This window comes from Salvelinus alpinus, chromosome 36 (genome assembly GCF_045679555.1).
Source record: "Salvelinus alpinus chromosome 36, SLU_Salpinus.1, whole genome shotgun sequence".
NCBI lineage: Eukaryota > Metazoa > Chordata > Actinopteri > Salmoniformes > Salmonidae > Salvelinus > Salvelinus alpinus.
In genome coordinates this window covers 3,884,643-3,904,949 of record NC_092121.1, presented here as the reverse complement: position 1 = coordinate 3,904,949, position 20,307 = coordinate 3,884,643, and the positions used below count along the sequence as shown (strand labels likewise).

General features: G+C 43.7%; 1 protein-coding gene across 1 annotated transcript in view; it reads left to right on the top strand.

Annotated features, from left to right (window-relative positions):
• Positions 1-7,886, top strand: part of LOC139565400 (neurabin-2-like) — a 64,386-nt gene extending 56,500 nt beyond the window's left edge. Inside the window, exons 9-11 of the mRNA XM_071385710.1 lie at positions 5-234; positions 3,937-4,033; positions 4,219-7,886. Of these exons, the coding sequence (XP_071241811.1) occupies positions 5-234; positions 3,937-4,033; positions 4,219-4,272 (381 nt within the window). The 3' untranslated portion in view covers positions 4,273-7,886. The remainder of the gene's footprint in view (positions 1-4; positions 235-3,936; positions 4,034-4,218) is intronic.
• The last annotated feature ends 12,421 nt before the right edge of the window (positions 7,887-20,307 follow it).

The window sequence follows — 20,307 nt, the reverse complement described above, 5'->3', positions numbered from 1 at the left end:
CTAGCTGGCGCATGCAGAGCAGGACAAGCTGCGCTGGCGCATGGAGCGTGCCCAGCTGGAACAGAGTGTTCGGGAGAACAAGGAGCGCATGGAGAAGCTGGAGGGCTACTGGATGGAGGCCCAGAGTCTGTGTCAGGCGGTGGACGAACACCTGAAGGAGACGCAGGCCCAGTACCAGACCCTGGAGCGCAAGTACAGCAAGGCCAAGCGCCTCATCAAGGAATACCAGCAGAAGTAAGGCTGATAAATAAGGAAGATTCTGGAGTTTATAGAAGGAAGAGAAGGATGGGGGGAATTGTAGGAGGAAGAGACGGATGGGGGGTTCTGGTGGTTTGTAGTAGGAAGAGGATTGGGGTTCTGGGGTTTATAGGAGAAAGGGTAATGGAAGATGCTGGAGTTTGTAGGAGGAAGAGAGGAATGGAGGATTCTGGGATTTGTAGGAGGTAGTGCTGAGCGATTAACTGAAATTGCGGGGGTTTGTTATTAAATTACCTACGTTGGTTCAATTACTTACATTTTTTTTAGCTCAACGCGCCGTTTCTCTAGAGAGAAATCAAATAATTCACTAGAGAATTCAAGTCAAGAACGATGTGAGACGCTGGGCCGAAGGGAGTTGTAGTTTTCATTTAAGCAAATTAGTTCACCGCAGAAATGTGGTAATTAACTACAATGAATTGCGCCTGTTCTTTCCAGCTCGGACAGAGACGGATACACACAGACCGCACGAGAGAGGATGATGGATAGAGACATCTCGTGTGGTAGCGCTACCTGATTTGATAGTTGCAGTATTTGGTAATAAGCAGTCTTGAAAGTATGACTTGCCTACTTTGATGAATGTAGCATTATGACTATAATTACTATTCCCTGAGGGAAACGAGGTACAACATACTATGGGGAGTTGATCCTTCGGTTTAAAGTCGTTTTTTGGGGTAACTGTACTTTACTATTTATCTTTTTGACAACTTTTACTATACTACATTCCTGAAGAAAACAATGTACTTTTTACTCCATACATTTTCCCTGACACCCAATAGTAACGATACTCGTTACATTTTGCTTAGCAGGACAGGAAAATGGTCCAATTCACACACTGAGAACATCCCTCGTCGTCCCTACTGCCTATGATCTGGCGGTCTCACGAAACATTGTGCCCCTGGCTATTCGTATTTCACCGTGGGAATAGCTAGCTCGCCTATGCGTATTAGCCAACATGGCTAGCTCGCTTAGCTAGCCAAGTCAAGAAAGTCCACATAACCGAGGTGGGACCGGACCCTTCATGAACAAGTCTGGGAAGAGTGGCAAGCGGTGCTTGACCGAGTCACACAGGCCGTGGGCAATGGTTTGAGCGAGGGCCGCCTGAGCGGGCTGCAAGCGGAGACGAACTACACATACAGTGGGGCAAAAAAGTATTTAGTCAGCCACCAATTGTGCAAGTTCTCCCACTTAAAAAGATGAGAGAGGCCTGTAATTGTCATCATAGGTACACTTCAACTATGACAGACAAAATGAGAAAAAAAATCCAGAAAATCACATTGTAGGATTTTTAATGAATTTATTTGCAAATTATGGTGGAAAATAAGTATTTGGTCACCTACAAACAAGCAAGATTTCTGGCTCTCACAGACCTGTAACTTCTTCTTTAAGAGGCTCCTCTGTCCTCCACTCGTTACCTGTATTAATGGCACCTGTTTTAACTTATTATCAGAATAAAAGACACCTGTCCACAACCTCAAACAGTCACACTCCAAACTCCACTATGGCCAAGACCAAAGAGCTGTCAAAGGACACCAGAAACAAAATTGTAGACCTGCACCAGGCTGGGAAGACTGAATCTGCAATAGGTAAGCAGCTTGGTTTGAAGAAATCAACTGTGGGAGCAATTATTAGGAAATGGAAGACATACAAGACCACTGATAATCTCCCTCGATCTGGGGCTCCACGCAAGATCTCACCCTGTGAGCCACCAATTGTGCAAGTTCTCCCACTTAAAAAGATGAGAGAGGCCTGTAATTGTCATCATAGGTACACTTCAACTATGACAGACAAAATGAGAAGAAGAAAAATCCAGAAAATCACATTGTATGATTTTTAATGAATTTATTTGCAAATTATGGTGGAAAATAAGTATTTGGTCAATAACAAAAGTTTATCTGAATACTTTGTTATATACCCTTTGTTGGCAATGACAGAGGTCAAACGTTTTCTGTAAGTATTCACAAGGTTTTCACACACTGTTGCTGGTATTTTGCCCCAGCTCTCTGCAGGTCATTCACTAGGTCCCCCCGTGTGGTTCTGGGATTTTTGCTCACCGTTCTTGTGATCATTTTGACCCCACGGGGTGAGATCTTGCGTGGAGCCCCAGATTGAGGGAGATTGTCAGTGGTCTTGTATGTCTTCCATTTCCTAATAATTGTTCCCACAGTTGATTTCTTCTAACCAAGCTGCTTACCTATTGCAGATTCAGTCTTCCCAGCCTGGTGCAGGTCTACAATTTTGTTTCTGGTGTCCTTTGACAGCTCTTTGGTCTTGGCCATAGTGGAGTTTGGAGTGTGACTGTTTGAGGTTGTGGACAGGTGTCTTTTATACTGATAACAAGTTCAAACAGGTGCCATTAATACAGGTAACGAGTGGAGGACAGAGGAGCCTCTTAAAGAAGAAGTTACAGGTCTGTGAGAGCCAGAAATCTTGCTTGTTTGTAGGTGACCAAATACTTATTTTCCACCATAATTTGCAAATAAATTCATAAAAAATCCTACAATGTGATTTTCTGGATTTTTTTTCTCATTTTGTCTGTCATAGTTGAAGTGTACCTATGATGAAAATTACAGGCCTCTCTCATCTTTTTAAGTGGGAGAACTTGCACAATTGGTGGCTGACTAAATACTTTTTTGCCCCACTGTAGATCGTGAGTATCTTTCAGAGAAATGGCTTAGCCATCGTCGTCCCGGGCGTTTTCTTAGGCATCTTAATCATCGCACCAGCAAATTGAAGAATAACAAATCGTTTGTGATTTTAGAAAACGTATGAGAACAAATACAAACTTCAGCACACAACGTCCAGAGGATGAGCACGCTCTACCACTATGGGACAGTTTAGTTGGCACAACGTAAGACGGTCTCGTTTTCTAATTGTTTGTTTTAGTAGCGTGAATCATTCCTGTTCATACTGAGCGGAATAATTGAAGGAATGAAACCGACCATCACACTTATCACCAATGGAAGGCAGGGCTTCCGGCGAGGCATGCATTTCATTGGCCTTGTCAGGCGTGATTGTAGATCCTTAAACTGAAATCACGAGAGTACGACTCTCTATAGTATGTTGTACCGAAGTTTACTGACTGAAAGGGAACTAGTAAAATTATTTTTCGTCAGACAGCTCTTCAGCATACTTAGCCAGCTACTAGGTTCTTCAGACAGTACAGTATGGGGAGCACAGAGAACGTTGGTTGGTTGGCTGGCTGGTTGCTATTGCCTAATCAGAGATGAGATGATGACTGAATTAAAATAATAAAATCATCAAATAAAAACTAAATAATATACACTGAAAAATTGTATTATTTCATAGTAATTCCCTATTTTTCTATTGATATCTACCCAATGTGCACCTGGCAGAGACAATGGAACGTTTTTCAATGTTTCGGCAATTGAATGTTCACTATATTTGGTTTTGTCGAAAACCGTGATCATTTTTTGTATAATTGAACCGAAAACGAACCGACCTCAAAACAGCACTAATCGCTCAGCACTTAATAGGGGGATGAGAGGAATGGGGGGTTGTAGGAGGAAGAGGAATTGGCGTTCTGGGGTTTGTAGAGGATTTGGGGATTCTGGGGTTTGTAGAAGGAAGAGAGGAATGGAGGATTCAGGAGTTGGAGCAAGAGAGGAGGGGGATGGATGGGCAGGATTCAGCCTAACCACGCCACGCTATGTGTCTCAGGGAGATTGAGTATCTGAAGAGGGAGACGGCTCAGCGCAGAGCCCAAGAGGAGACAGAGGCCACTCATAAGGAAGAGGCAGACAACCTCCAGGACAAGGTGTTGTATATTTAGGTTCCACTGTGTGTGGAAATATTTCATGACATTCTCAATAATTATGTAAGACAATTTGCTGTGGTTAATCTAGACACATAGCATGAAGATGCTACTGAGTTATGATCATTCCGCCTTGGGATTTTGTGTGTAATAAAAGCCCCCCCCCCCCCCCTCTCTGTCCTCCTCAGATCACAGACCTGGAGACCAAGGTGGATGCGCTGAAGACCTCCGATCCCTCCTAAACCTCTGGCAGAGAGAGGGAAAGGAGGAACAATGCCTTCACACTGAGACTATCCTTTTTCCAATCCACGCTTTCCTTGACGGATTGTAAGAACGACAACAGAAGAAGAAAATAATGGAGGAAGGAAGACTTTAGGGGCAGCAGTTTTGGGGGGGGAGGGGGTTCAAAAGACACCTGCAAGCGAAACTGGACGAAAACAAATCATGAGGTCTGTCATTTGCTTCGAGCCCAACAATCCCCATATGCTCCTTATTCAGAACCTGGAGTCCTTGTTGCATCGAACCACATTCAACTAGTTAACTACCCAATTGATCAATCTGTGAAGGGGGTCGCTTGTCTTCTATGCTCTTCTTTCCGTCTTATCACATGTAAAATAACTAACCAGGAAATACAGCCCCTGCTGACTTAACGCTTCTGTACTAGACTTGCCGGTTCAATAATAAACTGGATATGGGGACCAGAATTGGACAGGAGAAACTAATAGATCCTCAAATACTAGTGTATAGCCTACTGGTGACAGACGGTGTTTCTGCTGTGTGGCGTGATCTCTCTTGATTTCTACTAACTGAACAAAAGAAAATGTCCGCTTCCCCTTTTTGCTCAACTGCTCGCCTTGTATGATGGAAAGACTCGGGTTGGGTTCAAGTTCATTTGTACAGTGATGATATGCTTGTTTTGTATATATTCTTTACATATATTTAAAATGGCTTGAAAAGCTTAAGCAATGTGGCTGGGTTGGGGGTGGGAGGGTGTTGAATGGAGTCGACGTGAGCATCGAGAAGATTGGGTACCCAGAAGATGGGTCTAATTCCAAGTGGATGTAGGCCACGCGAAGTGGCACGTTTCCCTTTTTATATTAGCAAAATGGCAAACAGGGTGCGAATATGTGCAAGCGTAACAGTTCAATGTGTTACTCGTGGTTTTACTTGCGTATGTCTCACCTTGGGTTCTGATAACGTGGAGGGTCAGTATTATTTGACGTTGTGCTTCGCTCTATATCAATTTCAGAATCCGGGGTTTTCCCCGCCCCAACCAGGAAGGTCTTAACTCACGCTCTAACGTTTGAGTCTGGAATCACTGCTAGTTTAGCAAAGGGGTTGAAATTTAGCCCCCCAGATCGGTCTAGCCCTTTAAATTTGAGGACTGGATTTGCAATCTTTGTGTAATGTTGGGGTAACTAGAACCATGGGATAATGTTGATGTTACATAGCAGCTTTATGAAAGAGATCGACGAAGGCAGGGGGGAAATGTTCCAGCATGCCTCAAAGTGGCTTCCTATCGCCTTGTCTCCATTTCTTGATTTCATCTGATCTGAAAAACATAGGGAAGGTAAAAGCAAATCAGTGTGTCTGATCTGATTCCTACCAGAGGACCTCCTGTCAGCTGTCCAGTGTATCTCAGGTCAGTGCAGATGGAGACAGGAGGAGGAGGATGCCACTGGACTACTGAAGTGCATTAAAAGGTCTTTGTCTGTAGACGCGATGCTCTCACTTGAATCTCCAATAATACCAGTCAGCTGCCTTGCTCCCGCTGTGCTGCTCATGTTTGTTAACAGTGTCTTATCCAAGACTAGGCATTTGGAACTTCCTCTCATTACTTCTCTGTCCCCTAGTAGCACAAACAGGTCAGACTCATTTGCCCTCACTATGTATTCATTTTTTCTTCTTAAAAATGGCCCTATTATTATTTTAACCTTGTATCATTTTAATTGGGTTTTACTGTAAAATGTGTATTTTAACTGTGAAAACTCTTGTCAAGTACATCTGTTTTCATGGGCCCGATGTTACTGTACATCTCTGTGATGTTGCAGTACTGCTCTAAACCAGGAGGTGTCACTCTTTCAGTGAGTTTGATTGAGAGAAGGAATACCAGGTCATCAGGTAGTGGGTAATTCCTGGTTTACCATCTCTGGAATAAGCTGACAGGTTTTCTGACCATATTTTGCAGTATTAGGTAATATTGGAGTCGATGTGCGAACAACTTCCACATGCTGAGAAGTGGTAGTGAACCCGAGAACTTAAAAGGGACTTAAAGGCCCAGTGCAGTCAACATGGTTTACCTGTGTAAAATTATATATTTCCACACTAAGGTTTTAATAATACTGTAAAATTGTGAAAATTATGATAATGCCCTTTGTAAGAGTCGATTGAAAAGACTGCCTGTGAATTTCGGCCTGTTTTGGTGGGATGGGGTTTTGGCCTGTCCTAATTAGTTAATAGAATTTCAAACATCCTAGTTTTCAGTTTTCCCCTCCCCACTCAGACCACTCCCAGACAGTCCTAGAAAAAGTATTGCTTGAGAAATTGCTCTTTGCTAAGAAATAATTTTGCTGATTTTTTGCTGATTTTTAATTGAAAACAATCACAGTAAGGTACTTAATTGTGACCCGGAAATGTTCCGATTGAGATAAAATGGCTGCATTGGACCTTTTTTAAGAAAAAGGAAAAACATTCAAAAAAAATTCAATTTTTTTGTGTTTGTCTTGTATGACATTGAAGCATCATGGGCCTACTAACTCCATACAGTATGCTTGTATAGGATGCTGATCGTAGCATAGTGAGTGTGCCAGTACGGAACACACACGGTCCACCTTAGAGATAAGCAGTGCCTCTCTCATCTCAAGACCTTTAAATCCACTGTCCCCAATGGTATTATTGCTACTTTGCGCTTGGCTATATGCGGTATATGTTATATGTTTAATCCATCTTCTTAGTGAATACCTTGCCTACAGTTGTGAATCAAAACTGTTGACCTCTACTAACCAAACGAAAGAGAACTGCGTAGAACACATTCGGATAGATACGATGTCTGTTAATGTATGACTCTCTCAAATGGACCTAACCAAGGGACTTGCCTGTAAAGTCTTCATCACAAAACAGACTTCTCCTCACAGATGGCAGGCAGACACTGGACAAGTATCATTTAACTACAAACTAGACTCAATTTAAATATGTTCACAAAATAACATTCCTTGGCTAGCTATGCTGTCAGTAAAGTTACAACCATGGGGAAATATGTCAGAAATGGGATAGTTGACCAATGGAAATGTCTGGGTGAAAAAGGGATGTGATTTACTGAAGTAGATCCTTGAATTTGACACGTTTTAGCATCTTTATGATTCCAGTTCTGATAGTACCCCCTCGAGGCAGTATCAGAATGCAGTACATATGCTGGGAAATGCATGTTCATATCTGTACTTCAGAATTGGAAACCACGCCGATGAGGCCATGAAACAGGAGTTCTGTATTATGATCTGGACCAGAACAATTGTATGGTTTGTCTCTCATCTTTTAACATTCCATTGTACATTTTGTCATTACTCTGAGTGCATGAGATTCAATATGCCAGACAAATGCTGTTGGAAACTCATTCTGGATCTCGGCTTCATACTAGAGAGCATTATTGACCATGGCGCATTAGTACAGTGTAATAGCTTTGCCCTCCTCTGAGGGGAAGAACACTGGTTACATTCCTTTTGTATTTTTTTTTTTAAATCATTGCCTTGTGGTTTGCAAACACAATGAGTAAGAGGGGAAAAAATTCCAGAAATTCATCATGTTTGTCTCTCACATAGTTTACTGTCATTGTTAATAAATGCAGGTGTGTTGAACAAGAGCTCAAGGGTCATGTTGGCTTGTTTTGTGTTTATAACCTGTTGCACCTGCAATACATCACTGAAAGGGGTGTCGTTTTGGTGAATGAAAGGTTTATTAATGTTAGTGTCTGTTTTTTAAATTTTATGCACTGAATTTGTTCACAAAAGTCGAGAGGTTCTAAAAGATTAGAGGTTATTTCACTTTTCAAATCAAACTTTATTTGCCACATGTCCCGAATACAACAAGTGTAGACTTTACTGTGAAAGGCTTACTTACAAACCCTTAACCAACAGTGCAGTTCAAGAGGAAAATATTTACCAAGTAGGCTAAAATAAAAAGTAACACAAGAATAACAATAACGAGGCTATATACAGGGGGCACCGGTACCGAGTCAGTGTGTGGGGGTACAGGCTAGTTGAGGTAATATGTACATGTAGGTGGGGGCGAAGTGACTATGCATAGGTAACAAACAAACAGCGAGTGAAAGCAGTGTACAAGGGGGTTCCGTGTAAATTGTCCGGTTGCGATTTTTATGAATTGTTCAGCAGTCTAATGGCTTGGGGGGGTAGAAGCTGTTGAGGAGCCTTTTGGTCCTAGACTTGGTGCTCCGGTACCGCTTGTCGTGCAGTAGCAGAGAAAACAGTCTAACTTGGGTGACTGGAGTCTCTGACAATTTTATGGGCTTTCCTCTGACACTGCCTACTATATAGGTCCTGGATGGCAGGAAGCTTGGCCCCGGTGATGTACTGGGCCGTTCGCACTACCCGCTGTAGCGCCTTACGGTCAGATGTCGTGCAGTTGCCATACCAGGCGGTGATGCAACCGGTCAGGATGCTCTCGATAGTGCAGCTGTAGAACCTTTGGAGGATCTGGGGGCCCATGCCAAATATTTTCGGTAACCTGAGGGGGGAAAGTTTTTTTTTGTTTCCTCTTCACGACTGTCTTGGTATGTTTCGACCATGATAGTTCGTTGGTGATGTGGACACCAAGGAACTTGAAACTCTCGACCCGCTCCACAACAGCCCTGACGATGTTAATGGGGGCCTGTTCGGCCCGCCTTTTCCTGTAGTCCACGATCAGCTCCTTTGTCTTGCTCACATTGAGGGAGAGGTTGTTGTCCGGGCACCACACTGCCAGTACTCTGACTTCCCTATAGGCCGTCTCATCATTGTCGATGATCAGGCCTACCACTGTTGTGTCATCAGCAAATGTAATGATGGAGTTGGAGTCGTGGGTGAAAAGGGAATACAGGAGGGGACTAAGGACACACCCCTGAGGGGCCCCAGTGTTGAGGATCAGCGTGGCAGACATATTGTTGCCTACTATTACCACCTGGGGGTGGCCTGTCAGGAAGTCCAGGATCCAGTTGCAGAGGGAGGTGTTTAGTCCCAGAGTCCTTAGCTTAGTGATGAGCTTCGTGGGCACTATGGTGTTGAATGCTGAGCTGTAGTCTGAACAGCATTCTCACATAGGTGGGCCTTTTGTCCAGGTGAGAAAGGGCGGTGTGGAGTGCGATTGAGATTGCGTTATCTGTGGATCTGTTGGGGCGGTATGCGAATTGGAGTGGGTCAAGAGGGTCTGGGAGGATGCTGTTGATGTGAGCCATGACCAGCCTTTCAAAGCCCTTCATGGCTACCGATGTGAGTGCCACATTGCGGTTATCATTTAGGCAGGTTACCTTCGCTTCCTTGGGCACAGGGACTATGGGGGTCTGCTTGAAACGTAGGTATTACAGACTCGGTCAGGGAGAGGTTATAAATGTCAGTGAAGACACTTGACAGTTGGTCCGTGCATGCTTTGAGTACACGTCCTGGTAATCCGTCTGGCCCAGCGGCTTTGTGAATGTTGACCTGTTTAAAGATTTTGTTCACATCGGCTACCGAGAGCGTTATCACAGTCATCCAGAACAGCTGGTGCTCTTGTGCATGCTTCAGTGTTGCTTGCCTCGAAGCGAGCTAAGAGCATAAAAGGCATTTAGCTCGTGTGTTAGGCTCATGTCACTGGGCAGCTCACTTCTGGGTTTCCCTTTGTAGTCTGTAATAGTAAAAATTATTTCCTCATAGTGGATCCTTTTCAAAGTGTCTAATAGGAGCTTTAGGCTAATAGTTGGCCTATAGGTATCACAAGGAACATAGCCAACACATCCTTGAATTATTGCTCTTAGTCACAGCACCATGCCTATATCCTTGCCCCCCATGTTATTCCCAGCCCCCGCGCTCTTCAGGAACAAAACTACCTTGCGGTCATGCACAACATTAGGTTGCATGACGTAATACCGTAATAAAGTCTGTTACTTTTCATCAGTCATCATTAGTGTTCTTCCATGTAGCTGAGACAGACGTGGATGAGAACTTCAAGTGATCAATAAGGTAGGCTTAGTCCTTGAAATACACGTAGGCCTGGGATTTCAAAAGTTAACATAACATCTGATATTGATAGACATATTAGTCCTATATATATTATTACTATTAATAATAGGCTACCTACAGTGGTTGCAGTATAGAATAGCACCTAGCCTATCAGGTGCAGGAGGCCATTATCGTTATGAGTTTATGACACCTGCAATTCTCGAATTCAGGGTGCAGTTCAAACGGGTTTGTACTGGTCGTACATGTTTTAGCAAATATACCCTTTCTTTTTTTTACATCCTTCCCAAATCGGATGGAAAGCAGTTGGATTTTGAAATGTCAACAGGAGAGAGATGGAATAGGAGAAAGAGCCAGTAGTCCAGCCAAAGAAAGACAGGACTAGCAGTGGAAAGACAACCTGTTCTCAGAGCCTTTTGTATTATTCTTTATGTAAAACCAAGTTTGATATTTTAAGTTTGGTATGGTTGCATAAGACAGATGGTTACTTAGTCTGGTGGTTGGTCGGGCGTATAACGCGAACGTCTAGCAACCCAAAGGTTGTGAATTAGAATCTCATCATGGACAAATGTAGCATTTTAGCTCATTAACAATTTACTACTTTTTAGCTACTTTGCAACTACTGAGCATGTTAGCTAACCCTTCCCCTAACCTTACTGTTAAAGGAATTTCAATTCCTATATGTTATCAACCAATTCAATTAAAACACTCTGTCCATACATAAGAATTTGTAAGATACTTATAAGCATTAAATGGACAGAAACCAGTCTTAAAATCAATCAATCAATAGCGTTTATTCTCGAGAGTACTGATCATATTACAATTTACATCAGGTTATATAATAAAGATGATGTCATAGGTTTTAATGTCCATCCTCCTCTCGGATACAATGGCAGTATAGTTAGCATTCTCATTACTATCTGCCACCTGTTAAAATATCTGCAACCAACCCAAGGTCTTTCCACTCCCTGGGTAGACACATCATTCAACCCTGTCTGAAGATAAACCCATTCTTTCTAACAAGGAACACATTACATTCAACATTATGATTATAATAAGATTCATTCATACAGTAACATCTAAGTCAAATGTATACATATTTTAGTCATTTATTCATAAAAATCCCATAACACTTACCCCTTTTAGCTAACCCTTCACCTAACCTTAACCCTTTAAACCTACCTCCTAAACTTAACCTTAACCTTACCCCTAGCCTAGCTAACGTTACTGAGCTAGATTTTGTAACATATTGTACATTTTGCAAATTCGTAAAATATAATATGAACTGTAATTTGTACATATCATACGAAATGGGTGATGGGCCAAATTTATTACATACTATACAAAATGTAACCTACCATACTAAATGGAGTTTCTCGGATTTACATACAGAATATTAAGAAACGCTCTGACCAGGTTTGGAAAGAAGCTAAGTTAAAATGACAACAGAACTGGTTCTTTCCTGGACTGTAATATAATAATATGAATTAATTCTCAACATTTGAGTTGACTCATTATTGGAAATAGCACATCCAACCTCCTCTGTCACACCCTGATCTGTGTCACCTGTCTTTGTGCTTGTCTCCACTGACCTCTGCCTGCCTTGACCCTGAGCATGCCTGCCGTTCTGTACCTTTTGGACTCTGCTCTGGATTACTGACCTCTGCCTGCCATTGACCTGTCGTTTGCCTGCCCCCCTGTTTTTGTAATAAGATTTTGTTACTTCGAAACTGGCTGCATCTGGGTCTTCTCCTGAGCCTTGACAGTACGAACTGGCCATGACAGACCCAGCAGACTCGGACCAGCTCCGCAATGCCGTCTTCTCCCAAGGAGCCAGCATTGGAAGGCCCGAGGACTTGCTTCGTGGTCTTATGGAAGGGTTCCAGACCTTGGCCGAACACCATGAAGACATTGCTGGAGCAATTCTGCGGGTTGTCTGTCAGGCAGTCTACTACGACGATAACCGCCCAGCCCCTCAGTAATCTGGCTGTTAGTAGTGCGGCCATCCCGGTTTCCCGAGAACCCCGCTTACCTCACCTGGAAAGCTTCACTGTAGAGTCGGGAACCTGTCGGTTGTTTCTCGCGCAGTGTTCTCTCATCATCGAGCTGCAGCCCTCCTTCCCCTCGGACCACTCGAAGATAGCGTACTTCATCACACTGATGTCCGGGAGGGCTCTCGCCTGGGCTACGGCCGTGTGAGAACAACAGTCGGCCGTATGCTTCAGTCTGGAGGAGTTTGTGGCGGAGGTGAAGGTTTTCGATTCTCCATTGTCCGGGAGAGAGGCTGCCCGGAAGGTACTCCAGCTTCGGCAATACTCCCGCAGCGTGGCAGACTATGCAGTGGATTTCCGCACGTTGGCAGCTGAGATTGCCTGGAACCCGGAATCGTTGTTCGACACGTTCCTGCACGGACTATCGGAGGAAGTGAAGGACGAGCTAGCAGCCCGGGAACTACCGACGGATCTCAACTCGCTCATTGACTTGACCACCTGGATCGATGGGCGGCTACGGGTACATAGAAAGGAGAGGAGGTCCGATTCCACTCGCACGCCCAAAGATTCCACCTCACCTCCGAGGCATCCCGGAAGTCCCCGACATCTCCGTGGCCGAGAGGACCCGAGGCTACCCGAGTTCCCCCGAGAGACTCTGAAGTCTGCCGATTCACCTTTTCCCGAGCCGATGCAACTAGGCAGAGCTAGGCTGTCCCCAGCCGAACGTCTACACCGGCTTCACACAAAGAGTTGCCTGTATTGCGGGACTACTGGTCATTTCGTGTCCTCCTATCCACTAAAAGACCAAGCTCACCAGTAGGGCCGAGTACTCTGGTGGGCCATACGGAGAACTTTCCACTCACCTTACTCGCACCCCTTAACCATGCCATCCTGCTGTGGGGGAACCAACTCAACCCCTCTCGCTAGACGGGCGCTGGACTCTATAAGCCGGGTCACCCACAATACCATTCCCATCAACCTACGAGTGTTAGGGAGCCACATCGAGGCAATCCAATTCATGCTAATTAAGTCTCCTCAGGTTCCCGTGGTATTGGGATTCTCTTGGCTCTAGCCCGTTCTGCCACGCCCATTGCCTGAAGTCAGCGCAGCCTGCCCTGCTACGTCTTTCTGTGGGCTCAGAAGTTGCCCCAGACCACTCCGCCATTCCCACGGAGTACCAGCACCGCTGGCAGGTTTTTCAGTAAGTAAGGCCACTTCACTTCTTCCACTCCGACCCTATGACTGCGGGATCGACCTTCTCCCAGGCATCACACCGCCCTGGGGACGAATGTACTCTCTGTCGGGTCCGGAGACCAAGGCTATTAGAACCCCTACTTTTTCTTTATTTTTACTATTTTCTACACTGTAGAATTATAGTGAAGACATCAAAACTATGAAATAACACATATGGAATCATGTAGTAACCAAAAAAGTGTTAATTCAAAATACATTTTAAATGTGAGATTCTTCAAAGTAGCCACCCTTTGCCTTGATGACAGCTTTGCACACTCTCTGCATTTTCTCAACCAGCTTCATGAGATAGTCAGTGTGCAAATCTGTCATCAAGGCAAAGGGTGGCTACTTTGAAGAATCTCACATATAAATAAAGTGACTGGTACTGTATATACTGTATGTGAGTTGAGTAGTAGATCAACGTTATTTGGTTCAACCTGTAAAATACTTCTAAAAACATATTATACTGTATTTCTGTTGAACACAGATGACCAGAGTCCAGTTTGGCAGACTGACAGATAGTTTTGCTTGATAGGAATACACATTCTCCTGCCAGTCCTTTTTTAGCTTAATGGAAACTTTGAGGAACAGGAGGTTGCCTTTGAGCTGAAGAGGGTGAATTTGATGTAGGACTTAAACCACCTAAACAGGGAGATGCGAAAGGGTGGCTCACTACTACAGGTCCCATGAGCCCACTTCCCGCTCCTCTTCTAGGAGGTTAGTTCTCCAACCATACTTGTATCTATTGATTACTGTATATACTGTATGATTTGAGTATGCCTATCACATATTCTTATCACTTATTATGAAGGTCTAAATTGAATGTACTGATAAATTCCTTAATTACCCTAAATCATACACACTATAGACAAATTCCAAAATAAAGAAATCTGTCCTCATTTTCATGATTATTACATCCAGAAAAGGTGATAGTAACCACAAAATGAACACCATTGGAAATTATAAGTAATTGTAAAATGAATTAATCAGAGATCAATAACACAGAAGTTATCAATGTTTGTGTTTGCTTTAAAGTTCCTAGGCCTCATTGAAAAGGGAGCATGAAGGAGAGGCTCCCATCACTGAGCCCCTAAAATACATATTTGGTATCACAGAAGACATAACTCTGCAGTCACTGGGTGACTCTTCCTGTAATTCACCTGAATTGACCAGAGCTCTTGTGCGGGAAGCTGTGCATCAACTTAACTCTGCCCTCTTAGTAGTCATCTCCAATTCACCTTCAGGGAATTCTTCCCCACTGATGAGTGATGGGCAGTATGCCATGGAGGTTGCTGAGAAGATGATGCGTGTGATCTCTGACACGATGCAGAAAATTGGAAAGGAAGTGGCAAAATGCAAGATCAGTCCATGTGAATCTGATCAGGACATTGAGTCCTTCCTTGGACCAATGACAGGTAAGTGATGAGATATCTACTGCAGGTGAGATATCTACTGCAGCCCTCATCCTCAACATACAACATCCGTTCTGCCAGTCACATTCTACCAAAGGTCCCCAAAGCATACACATCCCTGCGTCGCTCCTCTTTTCATTTCGCTGCAGCTAGCGACTGGAACGAGCTGCAAAAAAAACACTCAAACTGGACAGTTTTATCTCCATCTTTTCATTCAAAGACTCAATCATGGACACTCTTACTGACAGTTGTGGCTGCTTCGCATGATGTATTGTTGTCTCTACCTTCTTGCCATTTGTGCTAATGTTTGTGCTATTTTTTGTGCTGCTCCCATGTTGTGTTGCTACCATATGATGTTGTCATGTATTGCTGCCATGCTATGTTGTCTTAGGTCTCTCTTTATGTAGTGTTGTGGTGTCTCTCTTGTCGTGATGTGTGTTTTGTCCTATATTTTTAGCCTTTTGGTAGGCCGTCATTGTAAATAAGAATTTGCTCTTAACTGACTTGCATAGTTAAATAAATGAATTTAAAAAAATCTCCCAACTGGATGAATTCACTGCTTCAAGCGTTTCTCTTTTTGCTTGCGAGTCATCCGATGTCAGTCCGTGGGAGAATGCAACCAGCACCAAAGCCCATCTGGTCTCCTAATCCTAAGCATCAGGAAACTATCCAGTCAGAGCTTCCAGAGAAAGCTTGGGGGAATTTGTTAGGTACTCCTGAGAAAAATTTAAATCTTAGAACACCCTCTCAGAACTCAGAGCCATGCAGCAAAGCTGCTAGCCAGACCAAGATGGCCACTATGGTAGAGGACAATGTCTCTGTGTCGTCAATGAATGTTGATTCAGAGACATCTAAAATCATCCGACACATTTGTGGCGGATGCAGAGAGCTTTGTAAAAAGGCATTTGAAGCTGATGACAACATGGAGCAGTCAGATTTTGTAGACAGCATTATGGACTGGGTAAAGAATTTATCAACACAGAGTCACGTACCAGTGAGGACAGCATTTTACAGAGCACCCCCACCGCTTCCTCTATGAGTATGGACACAAAAGCCTGTGATGCTTTTGAAATCATAGTAGATGGCGTGAAAAGCCTGTTCCAGACCACAGAGTCCTCTGGTACTATAAGGCCTACAGACTCGGTCCTTCAGGATTCAAACGATTCAGAGACCTCATCCACAGACTCAGAAAAAGGTGTTGTGTCTGAGATGAAGATGTGGTCTGTAGCACAGATGATTTGCCAGCGTCTTCAGAGAACGCTGGGGTATTTTCTCTCCCATCGTGTCAAAAGCAGTGTTACCATGGCTGATGCCAAAAAAGGTCTCCGATTTTGGTCATCATTCAGGAGGAAATTTCCAGGTCTGAAGAAGTGAAGACCTCTGGGAAGTTCGCCCAACCACATAACATTTTGGGAACTAGGATGTAAAGTGTGGCGATGGCTCAATGTGAAGGCAATGAAGAGCTGGAGCACACTTCCTACAGGACTGCCACGCAAAAGAAATTCCATGTTGAACAGAGACGCAATAGATTGAACGTCACTGAGTGCGCCCCATTAGTTTGCACCAAATAGATCAACGTTTTTTCTGTGATTGAATCAACATTATATCAGCCCATTTCAATGCAACAAAACAAAACAAATCTAACTTTTCAAGATTGAGTCTGTGATTTTGTTTTATTCACAGCCAGAGCCAACTGAGTAGAATTCTATTGACGGGGGTAGCCCATAAACGGCCTTTCAGTCACCCGCGAGTGAATGCACTTTTCAGATCAGAGCCTCGGGTGTGCACATTTGTTGATATACTTTGCTAGTTAGCGAGTTATTAGCCCAGTTATAGATAAGTATAGGTCAGCAATGGGGAGTTACCGCTTCCTACAAGAGCACAACATGTGTAGGATACGTTTGCCTTTGAAAAGCAAGGCAGGTTAAAAAAAATTGAGAATGGCAGGTAAAAATATTTTGATAATGGCTTGAATATGCAAATAAGCCTATAGGCAGAGGGGTAGCCTACATTGTCTAATTCTCTGTATGGTAATAATAATAAATTTCATTTTGTAAAGTGGTTTCTTACATAATACAACACAATACAATGCAATTTACAGTCACCTATTTGGCCCATGGTGTTAGACCAAGTCAAAAATAATTAATGTCAATCCTTTCATGATGTAAAAACGTTTTTAAAAGTCTCATGCAATGTAGGCCTGCATTGAAAATCATAAGTCAAAAGCTATTTCCATGTGAAAATGTTATGGGATTTACTCCATTGGTTTTGCTAGGCATACATTATGCTCAAATAGCCACAATAGCCTACTGTCTAAAATTGTAAGGGTACAGCCTGTGTTCACTGTAAATGCGCACCGGAAGTTGCAAAAATTCTCACAAAGCTCAAGTTTCCACTCACAATAGTTTTTTTTACCCCCCTTTTCTCCACAATTTCGTGGTATCCAATTGGTAGTTAGTCTTGTCTCATCGCTGTGACTCCCGTACAGCCTCGGGAGAGGCAAATGTTGAGAGCTGTGCGTCCTCTGAAACACAACCCAACCAAGCCGCACTGCTTCTTCACACAATGCCCACTTAACCCGGAAGCCAGCCACACCAATGTGTCGGAGGAAACACCGTACACCTGGCGACCTTGTCAGCGTGCACTGTGCCTGGCCCGCCACAGGAGTTGCTAGTGCGCGATGGGACAAGGGCATCCCTGCCGGCCAAACCCTCCCCTAAACTCGGACGATGCTGGGCCAATTGTGCGCAGCCCTATGGGTCTCCCAGTCGCGGCAGGCTGCGACAGAGCCTGGACTCAAACCCAGAATCTCTATTGGCACAACGGTGCAGTACCTTCGACCACTGCGCCACTCGGAAGGCCTGACAAAGACCAACAATTTGCTCAGTGCCCCAAAGAATTTGAGGGAACATTGCTCCCAGGGACTCCCATTCCTAGTGAGTTGCCTGTCTATAGTTGTCCGATTGTACGAAGTACAATTATTGATGTGAATGATGGTGCAGTCCCAGACCCTCCAGTGGGTGGCGAAAACTACACCAGTGATGGTTAACACAATCCTGGATGTTGTAAATCCAGCATGACTGCATGAAGTCATCTCCAAGAGTCAGATCCTCACTCTGTCCCAATATATAGTTGATGAACACCGAAACCTGATTTTGAAACACAGAAACCTGTTTGTTAATGGAATCAGTGGCAGCGGGGGGAAAGTGTGTTAGACATTGTTCTATCGACTTTCACGATGAGGGAAAAACAATCGGGGAAGCTCTTTTCCTCCGAGCCTTTGCTGAAATGTCAGTGAATAAGTTGCTGTTCCCTCTACTCATCCCTGCTTCTTGCGAAAGCTCTGCAGTCTCCAACAGCTCTTCACAGCTCTACGACAACGTTGTGAATTCTGTTCACAATGGTCCATCGAGTCATGGACAACAATGGAAAGCAAGCAACATCTGACTCATATGTTTGCCACGGAGTCCGAGGTTGAGAAACAGAGAGATGCCGTTCTTCCTCAGACTGAGTCTGTTCATTTGAACTCGAAGGTAGACAAGCATAGAGGTTCTGGTTAAAATGTTCCTGTTACATTTTAAAACACTTTTATTACAACACTATTGCAACACTATTATCTAAGTGTTGATCGTGGATATGCTGTTCTCTTGCCACACAATATAATAATCCAACAATAACATTATTCTACCTCAGCTGCTAATGACCAGCAATGTGTACGAGTTAGAGAAATGCGCTAACCATATTGTCCATTTTTAAAAAGAAAGAAAATCAAGAAAGATATATTGTAAAATGTTAAGAATATACTGTGGATCTATATCAGTGTACGGTTATACTGTATACAAGTAGTAAAGGGAATAGTGACTAGTTAGGAGTGCGGTAGAGAGGTATATAAAAATACATAGAGGCAGCAGTGGTGTGGGTGGGTGTGTGTGCGTGCATGCGTGAATTTGTGTTTGATGTGGGAATGCAGAGGCAGTGCAAATAATCTGCAAATAGCCTTAAGAACAGCCAGGGGTTAGCTGTTCAACAGTCTTATAGCCTGCAGGTAGAAACCGTCTCTGAGCCTGTTGGTCCTGGCCCTAATGCTCCGAGACCACCTGCCAGACGGTAAGGGAGAAAACAGTCCATGGCTGGGGTGGCTGAAGTCTCTGGAAATCTTCTGGGCCTTCCTCAGATACCACCTGTCTCAGTCTCCAGTATCTATGCTGCAATAATCTATGTGCCGGGTGGCTAGGATCAGTCTGTTATATCTGGTGAAATTCTCCTGTCTTATCTGGTGTCCTGGGTGAATTCAAGTATGCTCTCTCTAATTCTCTTTTTCTCCCTCTCTCCCTCCCCTCCCGGAGGACCAGAGCCCTAGGATCATGCTTCAGGACTACCTGGCCTCATGACTCTTGGCTGTCCCCAGTCTACCTGGTCGTACTGCTGCTCCAGATTCAACTGTTCTGCCTGCTGATAGGGAACACACCTCTTGACACGTACACCTACCAGGAAATTGACTAATAACCCTCTTGTTCTGGAGTCTGGTCAAGCGGTAACACTCTCGATTCCCAGACCACACATTGTGACGGCCCTGAATTTGTCTGAACCATCTGTGCTTATTCTTCCAATAGGGCGCTTCCGCTTGAATTCCCAATTAAATGGCTAGCATCAGTCGCGAAAAAAGGGGTTGTGAAGGTGGTGCAAATGAGGATGTGTTCAACCCTCAGTTCCCGAAGCCTCTTTACTTTGTTTGTTTTGTTGTATTTAAAAGTGTGCTTTGTAGCCTTGTCTCAAGTTTAACCAGGATCGGATCCACTCATTTCTTCCTTTGGACTGCACATCTGTTGGTCTAGGCTGCTTCTTCGTGGCCTTTCTCTGCTGGAGATCTGTTAGCGGATTGGATTGTCCTGACTACAACCTTTTTTTGCATACGGTATTTCATTTGTTTGAATGTGATTTATACCGTATTGATTTGGGGTCAGTTGTAGTTGAAGACTACTGAGATTTGATACTCTTTATGGTTGTGTAGTAAAAGAGTTTGATATTTTGATTGTATGATTGAGACTGGGTTTAAGCTACACTTTTATGAACGGACAAACATTGCGTGACTAAGGTCACTTGAGATCACTGAACTCCTTTACCGGGCTGGACTCTTTTAGGCCCGAGGTACAGGACATTTCTGGAGGAACCAGAGCTCATTGTTTGTTATATTATTATGTGTGTGAGAGAGATCATTTATGTTGGTAATACAACCAATGCAAAAGAACAGTTGTTTTGAAGTTATTCCCTTGGTAATACAACCAATGCAAAAGAACAGTTGTTTTGAAGTTATTCCCAATGTTTTAAGGGTTTATGAATAGTGTATGTCCATCCTGACTTTTACATGAGTCCTTTGTATTGGTGTAGACTTGACGGACCAGACGGGACTCATTCCCTCACAAACAAAAAGGAGAAAG